This window comes from Condylostylus longicornis, unplaced genomic scaffold (genome assembly GCF_029603195.1).
Source record: "Condylostylus longicornis isolate FDR11 unplaced genomic scaffold, ASM2960319v2 ptg000163l, whole genome shotgun sequence".
NCBI classification, from domain to species: Eukaryota; Metazoa; Arthropoda; class Insecta; order Diptera; family Dolichopodidae; genus Condylostylus; species Condylostylus longicornis.
The window spans coordinates 2499919-2527072 of NW_026578131.1; the positions used below are offsets into that span (position 1 = coordinate 2499919).

The 27154-nt window shown below is 29.4% G+C and overlaps 1 protein-coding gene across 1 annotated transcript; it reads left to right on the plus strand.

Moving 5' to 3' along the window:
• Positions 1-665: 665 nt before the first annotated feature.
• On the plus strand, positions 666-26934 carry LOC129616200 (fat-like cadherin-related tumor suppressor homolog). Its single transcript, XM_055531704.1, has 31 exons — positions 666-928; positions 12189-12344; positions 12418-12502; positions 13786-13972; positions 15350-15706; positions 16102-16186; positions 16278-16372; positions 16459-16638; positions 17830-17988; positions 18062-18255; positions 18601-18832; positions 18905-19074; positions 19200-19366; positions 19446-19559; positions 19642-19705; positions 20425-20584; positions 20650-20785; positions 21004-21201; positions 21270-21385; positions 21940-22039; positions 22859-23114; positions 23177-23384; positions 23688-23826; positions 23912-24025; positions 24086-24270; positions 24345-24446; positions 25594-25902; positions 25969-26114; positions 26177-26539; positions 26590-26662; positions 26794-26934. The coding sequence occupies exons 1-31, from the start codon at positions 841-843 to the stop codon at positions 26896-26898; spliced, it is 5043 nt and encodes a 1680-aa protein (XP_055387679.1). The 5' UTR covers positions 666-840; the 3' UTR covers positions 26899-26934.
• Positions 26935-27154: the final 220 nt, after the last annotated feature.

Genomic DNA, 27154 nt, shown 5'->3' on the forward strand with positions numbered 1-27154 from the left:
CCCATACGGTCGATTGCTATTTCGTTTCGGGCTCATATGCATAGATCCATGATTCATCACCTGTGACTATCTTATAAACGTCTTTTGACGCATCGCGATTGAATTTTTTCAACATTTCTTTGCTCCAATCGACACGAGCCTTCTTTTGTGCAATCGTCAAATTTTTTGGGATCCATCGACAACACACCTTTTTCACGGCAAGATGTTCATGCAATATCTTATGTACGCTGGTGGAACTAATGCCCAAGGATGCCTCAATCTCACAGTATGTCATATAATTGAATAATTTTATTATGTACGTACATATTTATTTTTTAATTGAATTAAATATAAATTATTACATAATTTTTTATATGTTGTTATAAACTGTTTTATTGTTTCGTAAAAAAAACAGAAATTGACAAATCAGCTATGTGTACATACATACATATGCATACATATAAAGATGTGTATAAATACATATATGAAACGTGAAAAAGAATTACCATATCAAAGTTAAAAATATATCAAAATTATAATTTAGTTTTGATTATATTAAGCTACATACAATGTTCAAGCATTTATTTAATTAAAAAGCAAAATTTGAAATATTTTTGTGTAAAAAATTTATGATAAATTATTGTGTTGTATATTATATAAATAATTAATAATTTGCGAAGTGTGCCAAACTCTTTTTGTCACTTTTGTTTTGGCACTTGATTTTATTTTGTACGGAAATCAATGATTGCATAAAATGTAGTTCGTAAATTATGATAAATGAAATAATACTTTGTAATATTTTAACTTCATTCAAAAATTTTTAGTTTGTTTTAAAAGTTTACGTATACAAAATAATAAAAAATGAATGTGATTTCTATAAAAATGGCAAAAATTTTCTTATTAAAAGGATTTATTACAATAATTTTATTAGGACACATTAAATCGCAAGGTAAATCATAATTTAATTTTTTTTTGTTAGATATATGTAGATGTTAAAAATCATCGAGTGGTAAAGATAAGCGGACGCAAATTATTGTTATTGGATGACTTTATCCTAACCTAAAACGCATCTGAGTGTTCATAACTTACTAAAACTAGTCAGATTGACTCCTCCGCCACAAGTTAATTTGAGTCCTTTTGTGCCCTTTCCCCGCCACAATTTAATTTGATTCAAATTGAAATAATATTTATTTAATTCTAATTTATTTTAATAATATTATTTTAAAGTGGAGAACCCATAAAAATTTTGTTGCGTTGCATGTTGTTTTACCATATTCCATTTGCCCTTTTTGTACATAAGTCAAACCTTATCATATTCTTACCAGAAATATTCAAAATTGGATAAAATTCCTGCAGGCTCTTATCAACATTATTTATCAAAAACACAGGTTATTATCAAAAATGTAGGCTTTTGTTTGAATGATACTCGTATATATTTAAATACAATATGTATGTAAATTTAGTTAAATGTTTTTTATGTACATATACATGTATGCAAACCTATTGTTTCGTTTGTATATATACATATATACATACCTACACAGGAATAGGTACATATGCATATGTGTAGGTATGTAGCTATATACACCCCAAATAAAAAAAAAGCGCCTTCAGCCCTGGTGGAAGAAATTAATGTTGTTTAAAAACTCTTAGAAAATTGTGTTCTATTGATATTATTTTTCGATATCACGTTCTCATTGTTTAATTACAGGATTAGCACGTAAAATGAGATATATGTAATAAAATAACTAATGTCTTTGTATCTAACAAGTCCCAATACTCAATTTTTTTTTTACGAAATATTACGAATTTTTGGCTTCGTTGCTGGTTTTTTCTTTAAATGCCACTGATCGTGTCATATTTTTTATTATTTTTTTCTTTTTTTTTAAGTAAAAAAGAGTTTAATATTTTAAAAAATCTCAGGATATTATACACATTTTTTAAAAAGCTTCCCATTTAAATTCTATTGCACGAAAAAGAAAGAAAGGTAGGAGGAAAGAAAAAATGAAAAAAATTTCAAATTCATATTTCAGTATGGTTTCAAATGTTAATGAGGAAGCATGTATGATTTTTTATGCACATTTTGCATTTCCCAATAAGGTAAGTTGAGTAGCGTCGGCTAACAAAAATGTTAGTAAAAGTAATATAGGTTGACACATTTCAACAATTTGAATTATCTCATATCGGTTATTTATACGTTACTTATAAAATTGTTTCAAATAATTTCAGTTAGTTTTTAAGTTATTAAAAATAAATATGTATGTACCTACTTCCAATAATTTTTTTTTAAATAATTATTTTAAAACTATTTTAAACATGTTATATTGAGTGCTTCAAAAATTTTGCTGTGCTCTTTTTTCATATTTTATTAGCAGGTAAAAAAGAGCAATCTATTTATAAAATATCCCTGCATGTGTATGTATGACCTATCTTAATTCTAAACGGAAAGAATTTTAAAATACCTGAACAAAAATTTTAAAATACCTGTAACATACCATTTATTTCAAAAATAGAAAAATATTGAAATCCGGTCATAAAAATATATGATTGTTTTTTCCAAACATTTTAAATATTTTTTTTTCTTAGGTAATTGATATAAATGATAGTAAGTTTTTAATATTTTTTCAAATAAAAATAGAGGTAAAATTTTGAAGTTTATATAAAATTTGTATTTAACAAATAATATTTGATTGTATTTTAGATATTATTTTCTAATTCCCTCTTTAAATTTTTTCTTTACTATGTACTTATTTATATCAATATTTAAGAATTATATTTCATTAATTATATTTTCAACTCGACACCACAGTTACTCCCCATATCTTGAGTTAACTTACCCTATGAGAAAAAAAAGCTGTTCACTTAAAAATAATGAAATGCTTTCAGTAACGTATAAAACGTTGAAGGCGAAGGTTGTGCTTGTTGTTTTTCCGCTTCTTTTTTAATTTTAAAATAATTATCAATGAAAATATTAATATATTTTTTGATTTTTCAAATATATTTTCTAAATTTTACCTGCTTTATAATAAGTGTGAATTTATTTTAATATTTCTTCTCAAAAAATAGCCACTTCGATTTAAAAAAACCCATATCAAATAAGGTCGTGCTTTCAAGTTTCTCTCTGAGCATTGGGACTTGTTAGATATAAAGACATTAAAATAACATATAATGATGGGTTCTTAAAACTCAATCACATGAGGAACCTATATGGTATTAGTAATTATTTTTGGTAGGAAAATATTAACCCCTTATTTAAATAAAAATAAGTTCTTTGTTTTTGTGGATATTCTATACAAGGGTCCAAATGGTAGAAAAGAAGTTTCTTTCAGGCGAAATAAAATATTATTAATGTTCTCTGTTTAAATTTTAGAATTATAAAAGTTGAACAAACTAATCTTAAAAAATCTGATGTGATCAGCACATAACCGACCGCAATGTCTATTGTCTAGTTAAGTGAAAGTGTTACACAATATTTTAAAAATGTCTGTTAAATACTTCTTTCCAATTTTTAAGACATTAATAAGCTTAGAGTTAACATACCTAGAAAAATGTAAATTTGGCTCTTAGTAGAGTTTCGTTTTGTGCTACCCGAATTCCCTGAAATGCTCGCCAGTTAGTTTCGGTAACAACCAGAACTCAAATATCCAATTTCAAGAAATTCCATCAATTCGTTCTGTAGATATGAAAAAAAATTTAAAAATGGCCCGCAGAACAGTTTTCGAGCCCTGATCTTTCCAAAAAATTTATAAGTTCTTTGTTTTAGTACAAATAATTTGAATGTTAAATTTCAATGAAATCGGTCATAGTAACGTCCAGTTGCGGACACCTGATTTCTTCCAAAAGTTAGGAGGCTTCGCGAACTGTCGAGCTGAGCTTATATATGAAATTTCAAGTAAATCGGTTGAATATTTTCTTCAAAATGGTCAAAAATGTAAAACAGGCCCCCTAAAAAGTCCAGTTCCCGAGGCCTGATATATTTCAAAAGTTGATCAATCTGTGCCACGGTCGAAATAAACTTACATATAAAATTTCATCAAAATCGGTTCAGCCGAACTTGAGATACACGCGTGCACACACAAACCGGATGACCGACAGACCGGCAGGTTGCTAAAAATAGTTTATTTACACTTCCCTACTATGGAGGAGTGCATTCCCACCGAAAACTCGATATGCAAAATTTCTTGCCATCACATCCCCTACCTATTGTATACACAATACGTAAATTATGTGTTATGTTTACATATTATGTGTAAATTATGTGTTATATGGTTATACGAGTATGTATTACACAAATTGCTTTTAAAGGCCATTCCAGCTTCTTGACAGAAACTAAAATATTTTGTGTAGCTACATAGTGTTGCTTTTCTTATTTTGTAGTTGAGAGTGTAGTTTTTCATTTTTGACATTTATGCTAAATAAAAACAGGAATGTGCAGTTAACCGAATAAATTTACATATTTAGTATTACATGAGGGAAAAAATATATGTGCAGATAAGCGTGTTGTGCACTTATCCGAATTCCACTTAAACGAATTTTTTTATATGAAAAAATCGAAAAAAGTACAAGCCACGAAAATTTGATGCAATTAAGCTTGAAATCCACTTAAGCGTAATCCACTTAACCGTGTTTTACTGTATATGGATACATATATTATGTTTTATACTCGTATGTATTACGAAAACGTAGAATGGTTTGTGTTACGGTATGCCAATTTTGTAGAATTAGTCTCAGTTTAGACCGAATGATTAGGTGGTGAATCAGTATACGGATGAGTAGGAAAAAGTTTTCAGAATATCTTCAAAATTGATATATCTATTAAGAACAGATTTAAACACGTCTGGTTTTATCTTATTCAAGTTCTAAACAATTTCGAGAGTTTTTGAGCAATATATGTATGTAATTATGAATAAATTACCAAAAACTACTGATGATCCAGTAATAATTATTCGAATAACAACTTTTAGTGATAAATGGCTATTTCATTTTCATAGTTCTCTACAAGGAAAAAAGTCTTACATTGATCTAATTACCTTTGATAAATTTGTCGTATAATAATCATTCTTTTGTGTACCATAGATTAATCTTTTCTGCCATTGTACGAGGGTCACTATTTATATTTCGGGTCTAGCAATAAAAAACAAACATTTATCATTGGAAATGGTTTTATTGTTTTTCAAAATATTCCCCATGAAGATCAATACACTTTTGCATGCGCTGAAACCAATTTTCGTAGCACTTTTTCCACTCCGATTGAGACACCTCCAAAACATGGTTTTTGAACGCATCGACTGCTTCTTCAGGTGTTGAAAATCGTTGTCCACGCATTTTTTTTTTTGATGTGAGGGAATAAGAAGAAGTCATTGGGTGCTAAATCAGGACTGTACGGCGGATGACCCATCAATTCGACATTTTGAGTGCTCAAATAGTCCATTGTTTCAGCTGATTTGTAAGAGCTTGCATTGTCATGATGAAGAATGATTCGCCGGCGCTTGTTTGTTTTCCTTATTTCTTCGAAAACTTTCGGCAAACAGATGGTGGTGTACCATTCAGAATTGACCGTCCTACGTTCCACTAAAGGTACTGTGGCCACATGACCGGTTATACCAAAAAAAAACGCGATCATTTGCTTCGATGTGCTTCTTCCACGAACAACTTTTGTTGGATTTGGCTCGTCTTGGAACACCCATACGGTCGATTGCTATTTCGTTTCGGGCTCATATGCATAGATCCATGATTCATCACCTGTGACTATCTTATAAACGTCTTTTGACGCATCGCGATTGAATTTTTTCAACATTTCTTTGCTCCAATCGACACGAGCCTTCTTTTGTGCAATCGTCAAATTTTTTGGGATCCATCGACAACACACCTTTTTCACGGCAAGATGTTCATGCAATATCTTATGTACGCTGGTGGAACTAATGCCCAAGGATGCCTCAATCTCACAGTATGTCATATAATTGAATAATTTTATTATGTACGTACATATTTATTTTTTAATTGAATTAAATATAAATTATTACATAATTTTTTATATGTTGTTATAAACTGTTTTATTGTTTCGTAAAAAAAACAGAAATTGACAAATCAGCTATGTGTACATACATACATATGCATACATATAAAGATGTGTATAAATACATATATGAAAAATTTTTCTCAAATATAAATTAACATATATGTATGTATGTACTACGTACTTTATTGCACTCTGTTATTTTGTAATGGCTTTATTAGTCGCTTATACTGACCATTGTGTCTTAACTTTAAAAAAATTTTTCTAATATTTTGTTCTTTGCCTAATGCTACTAGAATTAAGATGATTGAGTTATAAAATTTTCATAAAAACATCTAACATATAAGGAAACTATTGAGAATTATAAAGGAAATGTGCCTTTCTCTACCAGTTTTCCAAAAAATTTTTGGAAAAATAATTATTATTAGTTTCACTCTGTCCGTTCGTCCGTATACCCGTGAACATGTTTACAGAATTACTGCACCCTTAAAGCTAGGAAGCGGAAATTTCATATGAACATAGATCTTTACTAAAAACTTGTTTTCGAGAGGAAAATTTTTACCTATCGCCTCCCCTCTAAAAATTATAGCCCAGAGTTAACTTGTACAGAGTGCACACAGCTTTAGAAAACTCTCTACTTAACTGTAAAATAAAAACAAAAATAAAATGAATCGTAAGGGTAGAAGTGAAATAATATTTTTGATATGGGTCGAAAAATGTAAAATAGTAAAAAAAACATCTAAAATGATAAAGATTTCAGGGTTTCAAATATAATATAAATTAATCTATTACAAACTTTGGCTGTGGAACGAGAATTGTCAAATGAAGAAAGCATGTGCGAAAATACGTGCGCTAAAATAAATACAGTTTTAAAAAAATACCCCTTATACGCCTATAAAAAGCAATACTAATTTCATACATAATTTTGCGAAAGAACATGAAATCCAAGATTATTTTTACATCAAAGTGATTTCTTTAAGAATAAAAATCTTGATAGTGATTTACTAAAAAAAGCAATTGTCAATATTTTCTCCATGATTCCATGATGACAAGAGTTACGTGGACTTGATAAAGTTAACATTGATGATCTTAAAAATCATTTAAATTTGTTAGGACTAAAAATGTTTAGAAATTAAACAATTAATCAAAAGTCGGATTGGGCCACGAAATATCCGCAGTAAGGTATGCTTGTGATAAGAGTCCACTAAAATGCAAATGGAAATCCAGACGCGACGGACTCACAATGAGCGGCTCTCTGGTTTGCGAGTGATCCCTGAGGGACGACAAAAATTATATGTGCTGCCTTGCACGAGGGAATTATTCTCAAAGGCTGGGAGAAGAAAACTTCGAAATAAAACAAACAAATGCAATGAACAAAACACAAGGATTGAATACCCCTGGTGGTAATTTATTAATGCTGGAAAATCCACACTCTTAGGAGGCTGGTCTCATGGATTCTGGGGGAGACCACTTATTGCATAGTAGATCGGCGTTGATGGACCCATTTAGAAGGAGATCGGAGGTCATGCAATCACCCCCATTGGTGATTGCAGAGAAAAAAGACAGAGTTAAGGATGATAACTCTGAGAAAAAGTCTAATAAGTTTGAGGAAGACAAAAAAATGAAAATCCAAGAGAGTTATATGAAAAGGCATCTTATACAGAAGAGTAAATTAGATACTCAGGACTCGAGAATAACCGAGTTAGAGAGTCTTTATAAAGTGCTATAAAACGAGAACTGCAAATTACAGGCAGAGAATGTAGATTTAAAAAATCAAATAAAATCTGCATCAACAGAAAAGAAAAACAAAGATGCGGAAGTTATTGTATATGAAACCGACCGACGAGGAAGAATTGGCTAGAGAAACTGACTGGATCCTAAAATGCAAAGAAGCGAAAAATGGAAAAGTCTCCTGAAATAAATTCAGAGAGGACAGTTAAAAAAATAATGAAAGCAGCCCTAAATTGAAGGCTGAAAATCCAAAAAAGCACAAGCCTCCTCCGGTTATATTGAGCAACATTAAGAACTACTCCCACATAGTTAAGATATTAAAAGAAGAAAGAATATACGTTAGGGTCAATATGATGAATAATGACCAATTAAAAATAAATGTGGAAAATGAAAATGAGTACAGATTACTGACAAAAGTTATAAATAAGGCTAGACTGGAGTGGCACACGTATGAGAATAAAGTGACGAGACCAGTTAAAGTTATGGCTAGAAATCTCCAAAAAAATAAATAAATAAAAAAAGAGCTTATTAGCAAAGGCTTTAAATGTCTAGATGTTCTAGATTAAAATGGAAAATATATTTCAGTAAAACTTCCGCTCTTTATATGTTATCTTTTGACCATTTGTTATACTTACAGCACATGAGAGTAAAAATTGAAGCTCTTAGAAGCAGCAAATCCATTCCGCAATGCAAGAGATGCCAGAGTTTTGGACACACACAAAAGTTTTGCCAAAGAGAGGCTAGATGTGTAAAATGTGCTCGTAATCATATGACAGCAGAGTGCAACAAGAAGGATAATTTTCAGCCCAACCCAAGTAACAATTTTTATCTCATAAGACTCTTGTATAGCTATATAAAATTCCTATAGATTCTTAAAGAATTATTCTTAAAGAATTCTATATAGAATTCTTTAAGAATATTACTCTTATAATTTCAGTATTGTAGAACACTAAAAGATCCTAATTAAAACTCTCACATGCCATTTATAATAGTGTTACTAGAAAGAGAAAGCAATACATTGTAGAATAAATATATCGATATATTTATTATAATAACTTTATAAAAAATATATCTATTCCGCTTTTAATAATAATTTTTTTAACAAAAATGCAACAAAATATACATATGTTTACGCACATATGTGATATGTAATCAACAAATTTTTGTATTCAAAAATATTTATAAATATGGGAAATTAAAATAATTTTTTTTGCCATGATTATAAATCAAAAAGTTGCTGGCATTAAAATTTTGTTGATAAAAGTTGATATTGTACTTCGAAAAAAAGCAACGCCAACTGAAAATAATTAAAACTAAAAAATTTTTATGCATATTTTTTAACAATATAATATCTTATTTCCGTTTTTTTACATAAATTTTAAAATTTAAGAATTGTTAAGCAAAAAATAAATATACTAATGTGCATAAATTCCAACTAAAGCTTTATTATATTCAAATAAAACTATAATTTTGCATTTCATTAACCTTAATTTAATCATTTTTGTACAATAATTATTTTTTGCACTTCTTTCCAAAAAAAAGAATTCTTAGCCTCATTAGGGTTAAAATTAAGATAAGGAAAAATGACAATACTAAAATGACCGTGCCTAATAACTAGACTATGCGAGTAGCAGAATTTTTATTACTACAAGTGCTAAGTCTTATTATAAAAACCTATAAGAAGATGCATAAAAACAAAAAAAGAAAAAAAAATTATGAGAGTATTGGAGTGTGGTATAAGAGTTTTATGAGAGTCAAATAAAAAGAACTGACGCAGACATTATGCGAATGATGTATAGTATGTTGATTAAAATTGACGAGATCTCTAAAAGATTATTAAAAATAGAAAATGTGTACATTGAGGTGTATACGGGGACACCAAAGAAATTAAGAAAAGATGTACGTAAATGAGGTACGTATAGCAACTTGGAATGCTAATGGTGTTCTTAATAAGAAACAAGAATTGGAGGTCTTTCTCAAAACGAGAAATATAGATATTTGTTTGCTGTCGGAGGCTCATTTGGCATATTATACGGGCCTTAAAAGAAAAGGCTATGATTGCTATAAAGCGGTACATCCAAGCAATCAGCCAAGAGGAGGTAGTGTAATACTAATAAAAGAAACATAAAACATATTATAGAACATAATGAAGAATTCAAGATAGAAACGGCTGAAATTTAGCTTATTTCGATAAAAAATAAATCGACTAAACAGGACTTTAGTATTGGTACTTAATATACAATGAAGTGAACAGAACAATTAGATGTGGAGTTAGAAGGATTTACTAAAATCATACAAAAAGCTGCGTGGAACAATACAAAAAGGTCAAAGTACAAACCGACAGCAAATAGTTATCCTGGAGAAGAACTGATTTAATAGATGAAAAGAGAAGGGCCAGACGTAGATGGCAACGTTCGCGTCACCCTGATGATAAAACTGTTTTAAATAGACTTTCCCAAGTGCTTAAAAGAAAAATCCAAGAATTTAAATCGGCAACATACGAAAATTACATAAAGAACTTGTCAGCTACGAAGGAAACGAATTATTCCTTATGGAAGGCGGCAAAGAGCAAAAAGAGACCGATTAGGCACGCTCCACCACTGATGAAAGCAAATGGCAGTTGGACGAGGAGCAATATAGAGAAGGCCGAATTGTTTGCTGATCACTTGGAAAGCATATTCACGCCAAACGGAATAACCTCAGATGTAAGTTTGGTAGAATCTATCGCAAATGCAGCAGACAGAATAACTCCACTTAATCAATTAGAAATTGTGGAAGAGATGAGATCCCTGAAGTTGAAAAAATCGCCAGGTTTTGATCTTATTACTGTGGAAGTACTGACAGAGCTACCAGACGAGACATTGGAACATCTGACGAAAATCATGAATGCAGCTATGGATTTTGGGTATGTTCCTTGTTCTTGGAAAGTCGCGGAGGTAATTATGGTACCCAAACCCGGGAAATCCTTGAGGGAAACAAAATCTTACAGGCCCATTTCACTGTTACCAATGATGTCTAAGCTTTTTGAGAAGCTGCTATTAAAGAGATTGAAACCAATAATAGAAAATAGTGAGTTAATACCGAACCATCAATTTGGTTTTAGAAGAAACCATTCTACAATAGACCAGGTCCATAGAATTACGAATATTATAGAAAAAGCTTGGAAAATAAGGAAATCTGCCCTTCTATGTTTCCAGACGTAGCACAGGCATTCGACAAGATATAGCACAAAGGCCTTATGCTTAAGTTGGGGCAAATGTTACCATCGTCATTTGTAGAAACTTTGAAATCTTACTTAGCTGATAGATTATTTAGAATTAAACAAGATGCTGAATACTCCACGCTAAGAGAAATAAAGGCAGTAGTGCCTCAAGGCAGTATATTGGGCCCAACGTTATACCTGCTTTACACGAGTGATTTACCACAAATAGAAAATGCTACGATAGCCACTTTTTCTGACGATACTGCAGTATGGGCAGTAGGAGCGAACATTGACGATTCGACAAAAAAATTACAGGAAGCAAATAACAAAATAAGCCAGTGGACTAGAGATGAAGTTGTTGGGAAAATGAAGTTGTTATAAAATTAAAATTAAATTGTGGCGAAAATAATGCAAAATTTAGCATATAGTGTAGTTTGAGTTAGTCCTAGTAGTATAGTAGTAGTAGTAGTAAGAGAGGGGGGCTCCACCCTTAAACCCGCGCGAAGTCCATGCATAAGGCCAACAGAAAAGGCCCATCGCTAACTCCCAAAACCAACACCCAACAACCCCCATGCAATCCGACTCACCAGACCTCCTATCTAAACCAGCAAACCTCCCTGGTGAAGCCCAAAACCGGCGCGAGAGACACCCCAGATAGGTCCCCAGGCCATATCATAAAAATAAGCCCCCAAGACACGTTTTCCCTTCCACATTAAAAGCGAACTCGCACAGAGAACATGCTCCACATCCTCCATGTTCGCCACATCCCGACATCCACGACATACATCCGGTCCCAAGCCTTCTGTCCATTTTCCCCAAAAGGCAATGCCCCACCAGTGTGCTGAGATCAGCCCTACCATACCTCAACAGCATCCTCGTCCTCCTTTTGTCCCTGATAGGCCACATTGTTTTGGTCACCCTACGCGTATGAGCCTCCGCCCACAAGAGCCCATCCTCCTCCTACACTCACCATCACTCACCATCTTAGTCCTAAGTTTTAAATTAAAACAAAAATACCAGAATGGCTTTTTCCTAGTTTTCCTTCACAAATAAATTTAGCTGTAGTATTAGAAAATGAAATAAATAAAATAAATTAATGCTTCAATTGCACAGATTATGTTACATCTATATTTCTGAAAATAAATATATCAAATTGTAGAAACATTATATTGGACAAATAAATAAAACAAAATAAAAAATAAAATATTTAAACGAGCTTAAGCCTAATTTAGAATATCCAACATTTCTTTATTATTATAGAGTGGGAAAAAGATTATTTTGAATGCATAGAACGTAACGATAACAAAATAAATTGTACGGCAAAGGAAAAAAGTTTTGAAATAGATCTTGAAGAAGAAATTCCATGGCCGTTTTATCTAGTTAAATTGAAATATAATGGCGGTGAGCCAGATACAGGTAAACATATTATATTTTAAAAATTAAATCTTATTTAATTAATGTATACTTAAAACGTTTCTTTCGAATTAAGGCAAACACATACCAAGTATTAAAAGATTTATGACTGGAGATAATAATCTTTTGGGAGCTGAGTTTGAAAAAAAACAAGACGGTTGGTGAGTATACCTGCGTGAAACTTTTTATATAAATATGTATATAAACATATACACGTACGAGTACATTTTGTGAATAGTTATTTTGAAGTATCGCTAAAACCGTATAATAGTTTCTCTTTTGAGTGGCACTTTCAAAAATTAGTTATTTTAAAAACCTTTTATTTAAGCATATAAACGTGATATACAAGAATCGGGTTCAAAAATTTATTCTTGAAAATAGATTGCACCATTAGCGCAAATAATTTTAACTTACTGTAAATTTAATTTCTATGCGAGATATGTTAATAAGGTTAATAATTATTTAAATAGTTTTAGTCCTAAAAACAGGAGGCCAATAAAATCAATAGTAATTTAAATTATTTTTTTAAAGAAAAATCTGATTTGATCAGCACATTATCGACCGCAAAGTGTATAGTCTTATTTCAAAAATTCTGCGCAAGATCATGAAAATACCTTTTGAATACTTCCTTCCAGTTTTAAGGATGCTAGTAAGATTTTAGTTAACATACTTCAAAAAAATGTAAATTTGGCTTCCTTATGGCATCCAAATTCCTTAAAAAATTCGTTAATTAATTTCGGCGACAAACACAACTCAAATAATTTCAAAAAATTCTAGCAGTTTTATCCTTAGATATGGTAAAAAGTCTAAAATTGCCTCCTGATATTTCCAACTTTATAAGTTCATTGTTATAAATTTAATTATTAAATTTCAATAAAATCGGTTGATTATTTCCCTTAAAAAATGTAAATTATTCTATCAGACGAAGCTTATACATTACCTTCCAAGTTAAACTGTTGAATATCAAAATGGTTAAAAATGTAAAATCGGTCCGTTAAGAGGTACACTTCCCGTTTTTTGATACATCCAAAAGTTGGTTAATTTGTGACATAGCCAGAGTAATTTTTTATGCATATAAATTTTCAACAAAATCGGTTTGGCCGAACTTTAGATACACGTGTTTAAATATAGAACGACGAGCTGACATCTCTCTAAAAATAGTTTATTTGTGCTTTGTTACCATGCAGAAGTGCGTTTCCACCGAAAACTTGACATGCGAAATTAGGTGCCATAATATATGCGAAACTTGACATGCGAAATTAGGTGCGAAATTAGGTGCCATATTGGTAATTATTGATAAAGAAAAATTAAAAAGTTTAACATTTGTTTGATTTAAATTAGTTTAAATTATATAAAAATCCCTAGGAATTTTATTTTTTTTAAAATTTTCAATAATATGTATATATATAGTATAAGAAAATGTACTTTTTTATTTTTGCTATAGGTATATTAAAATTAATGAACGACAAGACTATGAAAATCCACCGCAGATATTATACACATTAGAGATTTATATTAAAGGTGAAGAAGGTCAAGAAACTCCGTCGCAATGGTTAACTATAAAATTAAAAAACATTTTTGACAATGATCCTGTCGTAAAATATGCTGATTCTGTTCCTTGTACGTGGGAGGTAAATTTCAAAATACCTATAATAAATTGTAGTGATATATATATGAAAATCTATACAACATACATCGATACATCACCGAATTTTCCATACCCTTTTTTTTTTAAATGAAATTAATTTATCATAATTTTTTTTTTCTACTAGGTGAAAAAATCTCGAAAGACGAAGAAAGACGGCTCTATCTGCCTTTTTCCTCCGACAGTGGGGGAGCGTGACTCCTACCCTAAAAAATCACCTAAATTCTGAACCGATAAAACTGGTCCTACAGACTATTACCTCCGTCCTAACTTGGCTTTTCCGTGCAGGAATTAAATACCTTCCATAAGGAAATTGGTATCGATTGGAATGCCCGTGCTACGTCTAGAAACATAGAAGAGCAGACTTTCTTATTTTCCAAGCTTTTTTCTATAATATTAGTTATTCAATGGACCTGGTCTATTGTAGAATGGTTTCTTCTAAAACCAAATTGATGGTTCGGTATTAGGCCCCTATTTTCTATTATTGGCTTCAATCTCCTTAATAGCAGCTTTTCAAAAAGCTTAGACATCATTGGTAACAGTGAAATGGGCCTGTAAGACTTTGTTTCCCTCAAGGATTTCCCGGGTTTGGGTACCATAATTACCTCCGCGACTTTCCAAGAACAAGGAACATACCCAAAATCCATAGCTGCATTCATGATTTTCGTCAGATGTTCCAATGTCTCGTCTGGTAGCTCTGTCAGTACTTCCACAGTAATAAGATCAAAACCTGGCGATTTTTTCAACTTCAGGGATCTTATTTCTTCCGCAACCTCTAATTGAGTAAGTGGAGCTATGCTGTCTGCTTCATTTGCGATAGATTCTACCAAACCCACATCTGAGGTTATTCCGTTTGGCGTGAATATGCTTTCCAAGTGATCAGCAAAAAATTCGGCCTTCTCTATATTGCTCCTCGTCCAACTGCCATTTGCTTTCATCGGTGACGCAGCGTGCCTAATCGGTCTCTTTTTGCTCTTTGCCGCCTTCCATAAGGAATAATTCGTTTCCTTCGTAGCTGACAAGTTCTTTATGTAATTTTCGTATGCTGCCGATTTAAATTCTTGGATTTTTCTTTTAAACACCTGGGAAAGTCTATTTAAAACAATTTTATCATCAGGATGACGCGAACGTTGCTATATACGTCTTTCCCTTCTCTTTTCACCTACTAAATCAGTTATTTCTCGAGGATAGCTATTTGCTGTCGGTTTGTACTTTGAGATTTTTGTATTGTTCCATGCAGCTCTTTGTATGATTTTAATAAATCCTTCTAACTCCACATTTAATTGTTCTCTTGATTGTATATTAATATTTACGTCAATATTGTTTATGATTTCTTATCTAATAATTTAATAAACTTTTCTAGGCATATCAATCAGATGTTGACACGAATTGTAAGATTCTGGTTCACGACAAAGATGGCCTTGCAAATAATGAGATCACAATGTTCGTTGAAGATACTGGTAAAAACGAAAGAGATCACTTTGGTTTTTCTAAAATACCACAATCAACTACTGAATATACAGTAGAATATTTTATTAGAATAAATAAAAAACTTGATTATGATGAAAATGCATGGTTTAATTTGCACATAATTGCTGAAGATGTTGAAAAAAATAGAGGTGATACTAATATGACTTTCTATGTTAAAAATGTACCGCATTCTCCACCACGTTGGGTAAAACCGTTGGTTATTGCAAGTTTTAAGGAAAAAGAAAAACAAGTTTGTATTTACATTTTATTATTTAATTTTTATTATTATTTATAATTAATTTGAAAACATTCTATACAATTTTTTATTTGTATTTTGTACTGTAAAAAAATATTAATATTCTAAAAATCAAATCTGAAAAAAAAAATTTGGATTTATAGTACGTATATATGATTAATAAGGTTCAGAACTTAAAAAAGGAATTACACGGGACAAATTACACAAAAAAAAAACTGCCTGCAGAATTATGTTTATTTTAAATGAAGTGTTTTTTTAAAATAGTCTCTGTATAGCTAAGCACATGTGTTGTCTACAAGACATATGTATTGTCTGCAGTGCAAACAATAATATTTATATATTATTCTTATATAAATTTGTATATGTAGATTCTTTTTATAATTTATTAGGAATTTAATGTAACAGCGATTGGTGGAGACATTGGTATCGAAGACGCAATATGCTATAAACTACGGTTCTCTGAGAATAATAATTGTAAGTAAATCAACTTTATTAAAATTTAAATGATGTTCTTAGGTTCAATATTAAAATAATATTTTAAATTAAATTAATATTTTTCTTGAAGATTCTGAATTAATTGAAATAAATGAGCTCAATGGAGCTTTAAAGGTGAAAGAAATCGACAGAGATGCTCGGCAACAAGAAATTTATAAATTTGAGGTGATTGAAAATAATACATGAATAATATAGAAAAACTGGGTCGAGTTTAACTTTTCAATAAAAATTTTATTGTTTTTGAAATGTAGATATGTGCTGAAAAGTGTGATGACTCATTTATGAATACTTGCAATTTGACAGTTTTCATTGTTGATGACATTAACGATCATTCACCTGTAATCAAAATCGAGCCGATAAAAATTGCACTATATGAAAACTATACACAAGAAATCAGTTTGAATAAATTTGATGTTTCTGACGTTGACTTGGTACATATATTTTAGGCATATAACTTTATTTATTTTTACCATTATTTGTAGGGTTGAAGTTGGTTTTTACTGCGTATCTATGTATGTATATAAAACGATAAAACCTAATTATAAAACCTGGTATATGAAACCTATCATGTACCTTACTTACACGTTATGGGTAAAACAAAATAATAACTTTTAAAAAGTTGTAAATGTACGTTGCGCCCAGTATAATATCACTGAAATATAATATTCTCAACGTTTTATTAACTACATAAAATATTCACAAGAACAATAATATTTTTAATTAATTTGTCTTAAAACCAGTAAAATTTGATGAGAAAACTTACAATTTTTATCACATTAATGTACCTACATATGTATGTATGTATTCACCTAAATTACACAAAATTTTTTAATTTCTTTTTATCATTATATTAATAAGTAATATACTTATTTAAATTATTAAAGTCTTAACATTGGAAGGTAATTGATTAAATTATATTTGCACAGTCAACAAAATAAAATTTAAAGTTCTTACAAATTAAAAATACTTCGTTGGTGTCGAATTCCTTTTTCCTAATGCTTGTACCTATTTTTCCCTCATGACCTCGTTCCTTGGCAAAGTAAATGCAGGTATAGCATTTACGTTCTCCTTTTCTCGTAGACTATTGTTTCTGCGTCCTTCAACGTTTTAATTAAAAAATTTAATTAATGTAAATTATAAATATTCATTTTATCTAATAACACAAACAAGTAATATAATTATTCAATAAATTTAAGTTAAAATTAAATTTTCAATAGCAAAAGAGTTATTTTACCGCTCAGCGATATAGCCTAAAAATTTATCCTACGTTATGTACACAAATGAAAAAATATAGGAATGCGTGTATCCATACTGTATTTGTAAATGTATCTATGCTAAATAAAAAATAGTTTTGAAAAAAATTTATCCTTGACTCTTCATGCATTGGATTAACGTATACATACATACATACTTAAATATTCTTATATAACAGAAGAATACTATTACTATTGTGAGTTGGTTTGCATTAAAATATTAGATAATTTTTATTTTACATGCATAAATTAAAATGCATGTTGTTGTTGCACTGAAAGCCCATATATTGATGAAAGGCTTGCAGAAATAGATCAAAAAACTATAACGCAATATAAAACTACAAATATATAAATATTATATTTTTTTAGGGTGAAAATGCAATGTACGATGTTAAATTGAGTAGTGCTGAAAAAGCTTTTAGTATTGTGCCTAGTTCTGGTTATCAAAATGCTTCATTTCAACTTATAATAAAAGATAAAGATTTTTTAGATTATGAAAACCCGCATTGGCGTTTTATTGAAATAAAGGTAATACTTTAGTGTGCTTTTCAATATAAATATTATTTTTAAATCAAAAAATTTTACTGTAATGTGTACGAAGGTATTTGCTCAGGAAAAGCACAATTTGTCTCATACAGGCGAATTTTCGCTAAATATTGATTTAATAAATTGGAATGATGAGCCACCAACATTTGAAGAACCCAATTATAGTGTTGAATTGGAAGAAACAATACCTAAGGGATATTTAATTAAAAATATAACTGCATTTGATAGAGACGTTGATGATTTTGTAAGGTAAAATTTTTATAATTATTAAAAATTATAAGACAAAATTTATAAATGAGCTTCACACAAAATGCATGAAAGCTAAGTAGCTTATTTTACATGAAAGTTGTATAATTATTATAAAATAATTTTTATTTAAAATTAAGATTTATTTATACATGTATTCTAACTTCGCTTTAAAACTTAGTGCAAATGTAAAAGATGATACGATTCTTAATTCTGCTCATAGCTGCCCTTTAAAATACATAATATTGAAATTCACACAAAATATTACATAGAATCATTTGCACATACATATGTATGTATGTATATAGGAATAAAATATATATTTCTTATCTCTTTTTAAACCGTAAGGTATAAAACGTTAGGAAATTTTTACGGTGTTCAAATTAATGAAGAAAATGGAACGATGTATACAACAGAAGATAATGTATTTGATTATGACAGGCAGAAGGCGGTTATTATACAAGTTCAAGCTACTGACAATTTAATTACTGGATTTCATGCTGAAAAATTGAATTCCGTTTTTACTCAATTGATAATTAATGTGAAAGATGTGAATAATAAAACACCAGAATTAAGAATGGTAATAAATTTTAAGAAGAATTTTTACACTAACTGTTTTTTGTTCATATTTTAATATAACATATAAATATAGCCTAGAATTGTTCCGAATTGTACAGAAAATACAACAGATATAAGTGCTATTACAACTGAAATTAAAGCAATTGATCCTGACACTGATGCAAATTTAGTTTTTGAAATTGATTGGGATCACACGTTTGCTACTAAAACAGGAAGGCCGGCTGATTTAGAAACATATAAAGAGTATAGACTACATATTATGTTAATTTTATTTTGCTTTTTTTCCTAAAAATTATTTTAATATAACTATTATTAACTGATAAATTATGCCCTTTTGTTCAAGTCTTAATTTATATACATTTTTTTAGATGTTTCGTTATAGAACAACATAACGAAACGAATAATGAAGTTTTAGGATATTTAAAGCTTAACCCAGAACAGACAACAATTGTTGATTATGAAGAGTATGATACAATGTATCTTTTTATTAAAGTGACTGACTTGAATCAGGTTGTAAATGAAGCATCTTCCAACGGTAAGAAATATGCATTACAAAAACTTTTTAAATTGAATATTAAATAATTAAGCTGTAATTAAAATTTTATAAATTATAGCTACTTTAACAATTATTATTAATGACATCAATGATTGTGCTCCAGAATTTATTCATAACACTTTGCAGGAGATAAGAATTGTAATGGAAGAAGCAATGCCAAACACACTTGCTGGTTAGTTTTACATACATATCTTTTGTAAAAAATTTATTAAATATCTAAATATAAATTACTTTTTTCTTTTATTCTTGCAAAGGTGGTTCAATACAAGCAGTTGATAGAGATGGTCATGAATTCAATAACATCACGTATACCCTTTTGTAAGCAAGAATATTAGGTCTACCTGGCATAAAATTTGAAAAAAAATGAGATTTTTTTTCTTTTTGCGAGAATTATGTTATTGTTTCTCGTTCTAAAGTTCTTTCAAGTCTATATAACAGACAGACCTTTTACTTAATAAAACTTAAAAAAACTTTAAGCATTGAGAAAACGATAAAGTTATCATTTTCTATCATTTTTCCTAAAAAAGTATTAAACATACCAGACTTTTTGCATACTATATAAAACTTTATAAAGTTTTTTTCAAATTTTATAAAGTTTTTAAAAAACTATCTTACCATAGACAGAGCTATCGGTTCAGCAAACTTTTTTGTTTCTTTTTTCAAAAATCGAAACATTACCCTATAAAACTTTGGCAAGGTTAATCAAGATTTCGTTTCAAACTATTGAAGCAAATAAAAATCAAATGAACAGTCTTATTGTACATATCTATATGTACAATAAGACTGTTCATTTGTACATATTTGAAATTTTTACAAACAAAAAAAAATTTGTATAATTGATTTTTTTGTTACATTGAATTAATATTTTAATCAATTACCTAAAGTATTTTTAGCATACATAATATATAATTAGTTACAAATGGTAAACAAAAAGATTGCGAATTACATGTATGTGCATATATACATATATCTATGTATATATGTATGTGTATGTTTAAATGTTATTTAACTTAAATAATCCAACGTTTTATCTTTAGACCTATACGTGGTACGAATGAAAGTTGGATTCAAATTGAAAAATACAAGGGAGTACTTAGCGTATCCGAAAATGCAAAAATAGATTGTGATATTCCACGCATTGATGCCCTATACTATGAAATTCAGTTGACTGATGGACTTTATACAACTTTAGGAGAAGTACCAATTTATAAATGTTAATGGAAGTTTTTTAAACATGTTTAATATTTTCTATTTTATTGCAGTTAATAATAAACGTAACTGATATAAATAATAAAGTACCACAATTTCATGATTTCAATAAAACAGTGGAAATTTACGAAAATGCTACAACAGGAACATATATTGGAACAATTGCTGGCTATGACAATGACAGAGATGGTAACACATGCATTTTTTATTTATAACTACACTATAATTATTTAAAATTTTTGAAAATTCGTGAAGTGCTTCCTTTTTTTTAAAAAAATATGAAGAATTTTTGACCCGAAATTTATATTCTTTTCAAATTAATCTTAATTTTTTTTTTGTTTTCCAATCTTATAAATATGTAAATAATGATAAATTTATTTCCATTATTACTTATTTTAATTTTTCAGAGCCACATAATGTACTTGAGTATACTATAAATTACAATATTCATAAAGAGTTACAGAAATTTTTTGTGGTTGGAAAACTAAATGGATCCATTTATGTGGACTTACAAAATGGATATGAACTAGATCGGGATAATAATGTAACGGAACATATGGTAAACGTTGATGTTAAGGACAATTATTTAGATTCAAAAAGTGAAAGTAATTTCTCATATTCAATAATTTAAATATGTGTGTATTTTAAATTAAAATATAACACATAATTTTAGCACGAAACTCTGAACCTAATGGTATATTAGTTGTTTTATTAGATGTCAATGATAATGCTCCAGAAATGGTGTCACCGAAAGACTTTCTACCGAAATGGGATGAAAATGCCATAAAGGTAATAATGTTATTTGTTTTACATGCAGGGTGCTCTGCAAATCATATTTATCATATTTATTGAATTGAATCCCTTAGTGCATTGAAAATTGCTATCTCGGTCCATGGTTTCAAACAAAAATTTTATCCATTTTTGATGCTCTAACAGAACGATGATATATAATATTGTACTCTTTACCAAATCACCCTGTACCTTTAACAAAATATTAGGTCTGTTTTTTCACTCGTTTTGCAATAAATTAAAAGAGACGGAAATTTTAAATTGAGAGAATGAAAACAAATATGTAACAATTATTTTTTTACGTAGTTAAAAGTTTACTATTTACAAATATTCTCCATGTAATAAGCAAGTATAGCGATTTTCATAAAAATTGTTATACCTGCTTATTATTTGCCAAAATAGATTTGACGAAACAGACAAGTAATAATAAAAAAACAAGATAGAAACAATAGAAAATAACGTCAAAAAGGTCTTGTAAATTTTCATATGTTATGTACTTACATAATGTATAATAATTAATTATTGACTAATGATTATAAATTTTTTATTTTCAGGGTGATGTTCTTTTAGAATACACATTAACAGCAACCGACAAAGATCAACCAAATCATCCTAATTCATGGGTTTCTTTTGAAATTTTGGATATAAATCCTGGTACTAATTTTGTGGTAAAATATGTATATGTGTGTATGTACATTGCAATATATGTATATAACATAACAACGAGTTGAGTCTATGGTTCAATGTACACTTTAAATTGTAATAACAGGGTGACAATGCATCTCGTACCTTAAATAGTTGGATCTTATGTGCTTCCCGACTGTATGATTCGAATAACCTTCATTCGACGAATAGGCTCGCTAAAAGGTTCCTGCTCTAGAAAGGGTGCGAATCTTCTATTCCAACGTGCTTTACCACCCACTGCAAAGTTACGCGGTTGGTCCTCTACAACTCATTTCGTCTTTCAAGGCAATCTCGCACAGCGCATTAATGACCGCCCGGTTGACCAATGGATAACCTACACTTAGTCCCAATAATTATTCCGAAATATACCACAATTTTAGTGCCATATCACTACTTATGCTTTCTTTCAAAACCCATTAATTTTAACCTTAAAACATAAGAACAACAGAATTCACCAACTTTTCAAGAGATTATCACATTACTAAGCGGAACTAAGTGTACCGGTTAGATACCGCGATTACAGTTTCCGCCGACATAGCTTTCGAGTTCCTTGGTACTAATCAGCCGCCTCATCAAGGTGGAGCGCCGGTCGAGGCGGTACGATGTACATACTTTTGGTAATTCTCGTTATTCAATTGAAGTTTTTAAAAATTTTAAATAAATGTGTTCAAAGTTTGTATACACTTCTTCAGAATCAATATAGATTCAACATATAAGCCCCTTGTAAATTTTAGAATTGTTACAAACCATAAAAATTTAACATGAATTAAAATAAGAGTGTTTTCGTAGGAAAAGAATGTAATCCAAATGTAGAGGATTATAAAAACCTTTTTACTATGATTGGGAATTTCACTGAGAGAACGGGACAATTCGTTGCTAATAAAGATCTCCAGGGATATTATGGCATTTGGAAAATTTTCATTAGGGCTTATGATCATGGTGAACCGCAACAATCATCAAATGGAACCTACGAATTAGAGGTATTCCCCGTAAATTTTCATTCTCCAAAAATTTTATTCCCTACTGAACAAGCAATTAGATTGAGGTAAATTTTGCGTTGTTTTCAAAAAGAAATTTATTTTTATTCAAATTAATACATTTGAATAGGCACGATCAACCATCGCTTGATGGGCCACTTAAAAATACAGATAAGACAAGTTTAAGATCGTTCGAAGCATTCGACCCTGATGGTGGAAATTACGGAAACGTTACTTTTGAAATTTTTACGGAAACAGAAATTTTTGCAGTGAAGTACATAAACAGAAGTCACTCAGATCTAATATTAAAAAAAAAAGTTGAAGTTGATTTATACATGGTAATTTTTTGTTTTCATTATTTTAAAAAAAATTTATTTTTGCAGTATATACATATGTATGTACATAAATATGTTTATTTGTACGTACTTATGTACAGACCTATCCTAGAAGCAGCTTTAACCCAGTATCGCGAAAAGTGCGTAAATAAAATTCTTGTTTTATAATAGACTCCGACATCGGAAAATTCGAAACGATTTTCGGATAGTACTCACATATATACATACATATATATATGCATGTGCCCATGCAAGCTACAACCTCTAAAAATTTTAAAACTTTTTATTAAAATTAAAATTTTTTAGATAAATATTAAAGCGAAAGACGGCGGTGGTTTGACATCAGATAGTCAGCATTTAAGGATTTTTGTTATTGATATGAACGGTAGTCCTTACTTTGATCCAGCGTATAATGAAGAAACTCCATTTAATACTAACTTCACTGGTATGTATAAGTACGTTATGTTTTTTTATATGTACTTTAATTCTAATTATTTATTTCATTTTTCGCGAATCTAATTTCATTATAGAAGGCGAAAAAGGACTGTTAAAGGAATACAGAATTATTCCAGAGGCTATAGATCCCAAAAACAATGGAATAGAAAAAGAAGAGGATAAGATTAAAATTTATTACTATTTAGACAGTACGAAATTGTAAAAATCATTAAATCGGTTAATCATATTTCTTTAACATTGTTTTTTAGAAAATTATGAGCCAAAAGTAGTTGAATTTTTTCATTTAGATCAAGCGAAAAGAAATTTAACCCTGGTTAAACCATTAGATAAAACAATGGGTAAAGAATTGCGTATCAGGATAATCGCATCAAATATCAAAGAAGAATACGAAGCAACATCTACAAAAAATTCTCAATTAATAATTAAAGTGAAGGTAAACAATAAGTTTCCGCAGCAAAAAATTTAAATTATTTTTAAATGAGTACCTATTACTTTGTGCAATTATAGGTTAAAGATGCTAACCCAAAGCCGGTTTTCGATGAACTTACTAAAAAATATGGCTGTAGTATAACTATACATGATGAAAATAAAATTATACTGCATGTGCATGTAAGTAAAAAACGTTCATACATACATATATTACATACACACCTTAGGTATATACATATATATTTACCTAAGTACTTACCTTAGTAGTTACTTATGTATTAAGCTTTTGAATCAATATAATTAATGTACATTATATACATATGTGTGTTCACTCGCGAAATGTGAAACGTAAGGTTCCATATGTACACTGCACGCCCCCTATTTCAAGGGACAGTCACTCTTTCTCCTCATAAAAGTCACTTACTACGGCTCATCCCTTAAAATGTCTCTTATCTAGCCACATTCATAAAATGTATATTTTTATCATAATATAAATGCAATAATTTCATGCATGTAAGTACAAATGTAAATATGTACATATGCTTTTACAATAAATTATATTTACTAATTTTTAACTCTAATGTGCAAAATATTCTAAGTTTTATGTTTTTCATTCCTAACGTATAGGTTATATCCCAATAGGACATCCGCAAAATGTTAGGAGAGCTAAAATAAATTAACAAACTCATGATTTTGCATATCTACATACATATGTATGTATGTATATGGCTATATATACATATGTATAAACTTGCACACCCTTCTAGCTACGATACATCGGTCTGAAAAGTTTTTTAATTGGAGAAATATTTATTTAAGCGCAAAATAAAACAAATGTTTCAAATTTTTCTCTATAACTTTTCTTGCAAAAGGCTCAAAACATATCAATAAGACGACATTGACTTCAGATTTTTCGAAGTGCAATATATGTATGTATACATATGTATAATACCAAAAAAAAAGGATAAAAAAATGTCCCTCTTTGAAGTAAAAAATATCTGATTACAACTTTAGCCATAATCGTTAATAACTTTAAATATAGTGTAAAGAGGGCTTTTGTACAAATTTTACATAACCACATGCAGTCATACATATGTACATACATACATAGGTATGTATGAATATACACGCATCGAAAATTCCGATTAATAATTTAAAAGCAGGAGTATGTCAATTTCGGTTCTGCTTTTGAAAAAAAAAAATATTCGTTAGTTATTATGTATTTATTTATGTATGTATGTGCATATGCTATATAATATCTATTTACATACATTTATATATATGAATATTATGTATGTCCATTGACAATTTGAAATTATTATTCTAGGCGAATGACTCTGATATTGAAAATTCTATTACTACTTATCATATCAGTAGTGAAATTAAAGCGTATGGTAAAAATATTGAGAAAATAAAGGACAAAATTTTTAAACTTGATCCGGATTCAGGAAAACTTAGTTGTCTTTATAAAATTGATTCCACTATGACAGGGTTTTTTGAATTTAATATTACAGCGGAAGATAACTATCAAAACAAAGACCAAGCTAATGTCAAGGTATACATACTTGGAGAATCAAATAGGGTTTCCTTAATATTTTTAAATAAATTTTCTTTAATTGAAGAGAACAAATCGATTGTAAGTAAAAACTAAATATAACTGCATATTGGATTAAATTACAAAATTTATTAATCCTCATTTCAGCTGCAAAATGTTTTAAACGAACAATATGGATATGATAAATGCAACATTGATGATGTTTCAAATCTTGCTGATTCTTCCGATTTTGTTAAAGTTGTTGTTCATTTCATTAGGGATAATAAACCAATTGACAACAGTGAAATATTGCAGTAATATTAATTTGTGTATAATTTTTGTATTATTGCTAGTATTAAAAAATTATCTTTTGTAGGAAAACAAATCAAGAATTGATAGCTAAATTAAAAGTAAATTTTAAAAGTAGGGGCTTGCACTTAGATCGAATAGAGAATTCAAAAAATACGCAAATAGAAAAGGTTGAAACAACAAGTTCAACAACTTTAACTATTATTGCAATTATATTGGGTGTTTTATGTGGTTTACTGGTGATCGCGTTTGTTCTTAAAACAAAATCTTTAAAACGTCAAATAAAAGCGTTTGCTCCTCCCGAATTTGGTTCAAGAGCTTCTGATCTAAACAGAATTGGTGTACCAACAACAAATGTTTTTTCAGTTGAGGGGTCAAATCCCGTTATTAATGATAGTAATATAAAAGAACATTTTGATGATGCGTCAAGGTACTTTTTGAATTATACTTTGTAAAACCAATTAGCTTCATTTTTTGCAGCGTTGACTCGGATGGTTCCGATTTTATTGGAATTAATAATGATGTGAACTTTATGATGAAAAATGGAAGCGCGGTAAGACAAAATTTTTTTTTTAAATTATATACATATAATTTTCACATACACGTATATAAAGCATGTTAATATTTAATTTATATTTAAATATTTTATCAGTCTATAAAACTTCATTTTAATATTAATTATAGAGCAGTAAAAATTCTTCAGTCATATCAAAATACGAAAATAATAAGGAAAATATCATTAAAAGGATCAGTCTTGATAATAACGAAGAGAAAGTTATGCGGTTTTAAGATTACATATTTTTTTAAATCAAAACAAATACAAAGTTATATATGAATGAAAATATATTGACAAAAAAAATTTAAAAACAAAGCTAAATATATGTATGTATGTATTTTAATAGATTTCATATAATTTAATTATAAAACTAAAATTGCATTATTAAGTACCAAAACTTGATCAATTTGATTTAACTAAAGATTTTTTGTTGTAATTGATCATTGGCAAGTAAACAAGTAGTACCTCTTTTGTTTTACGGAAATTTCA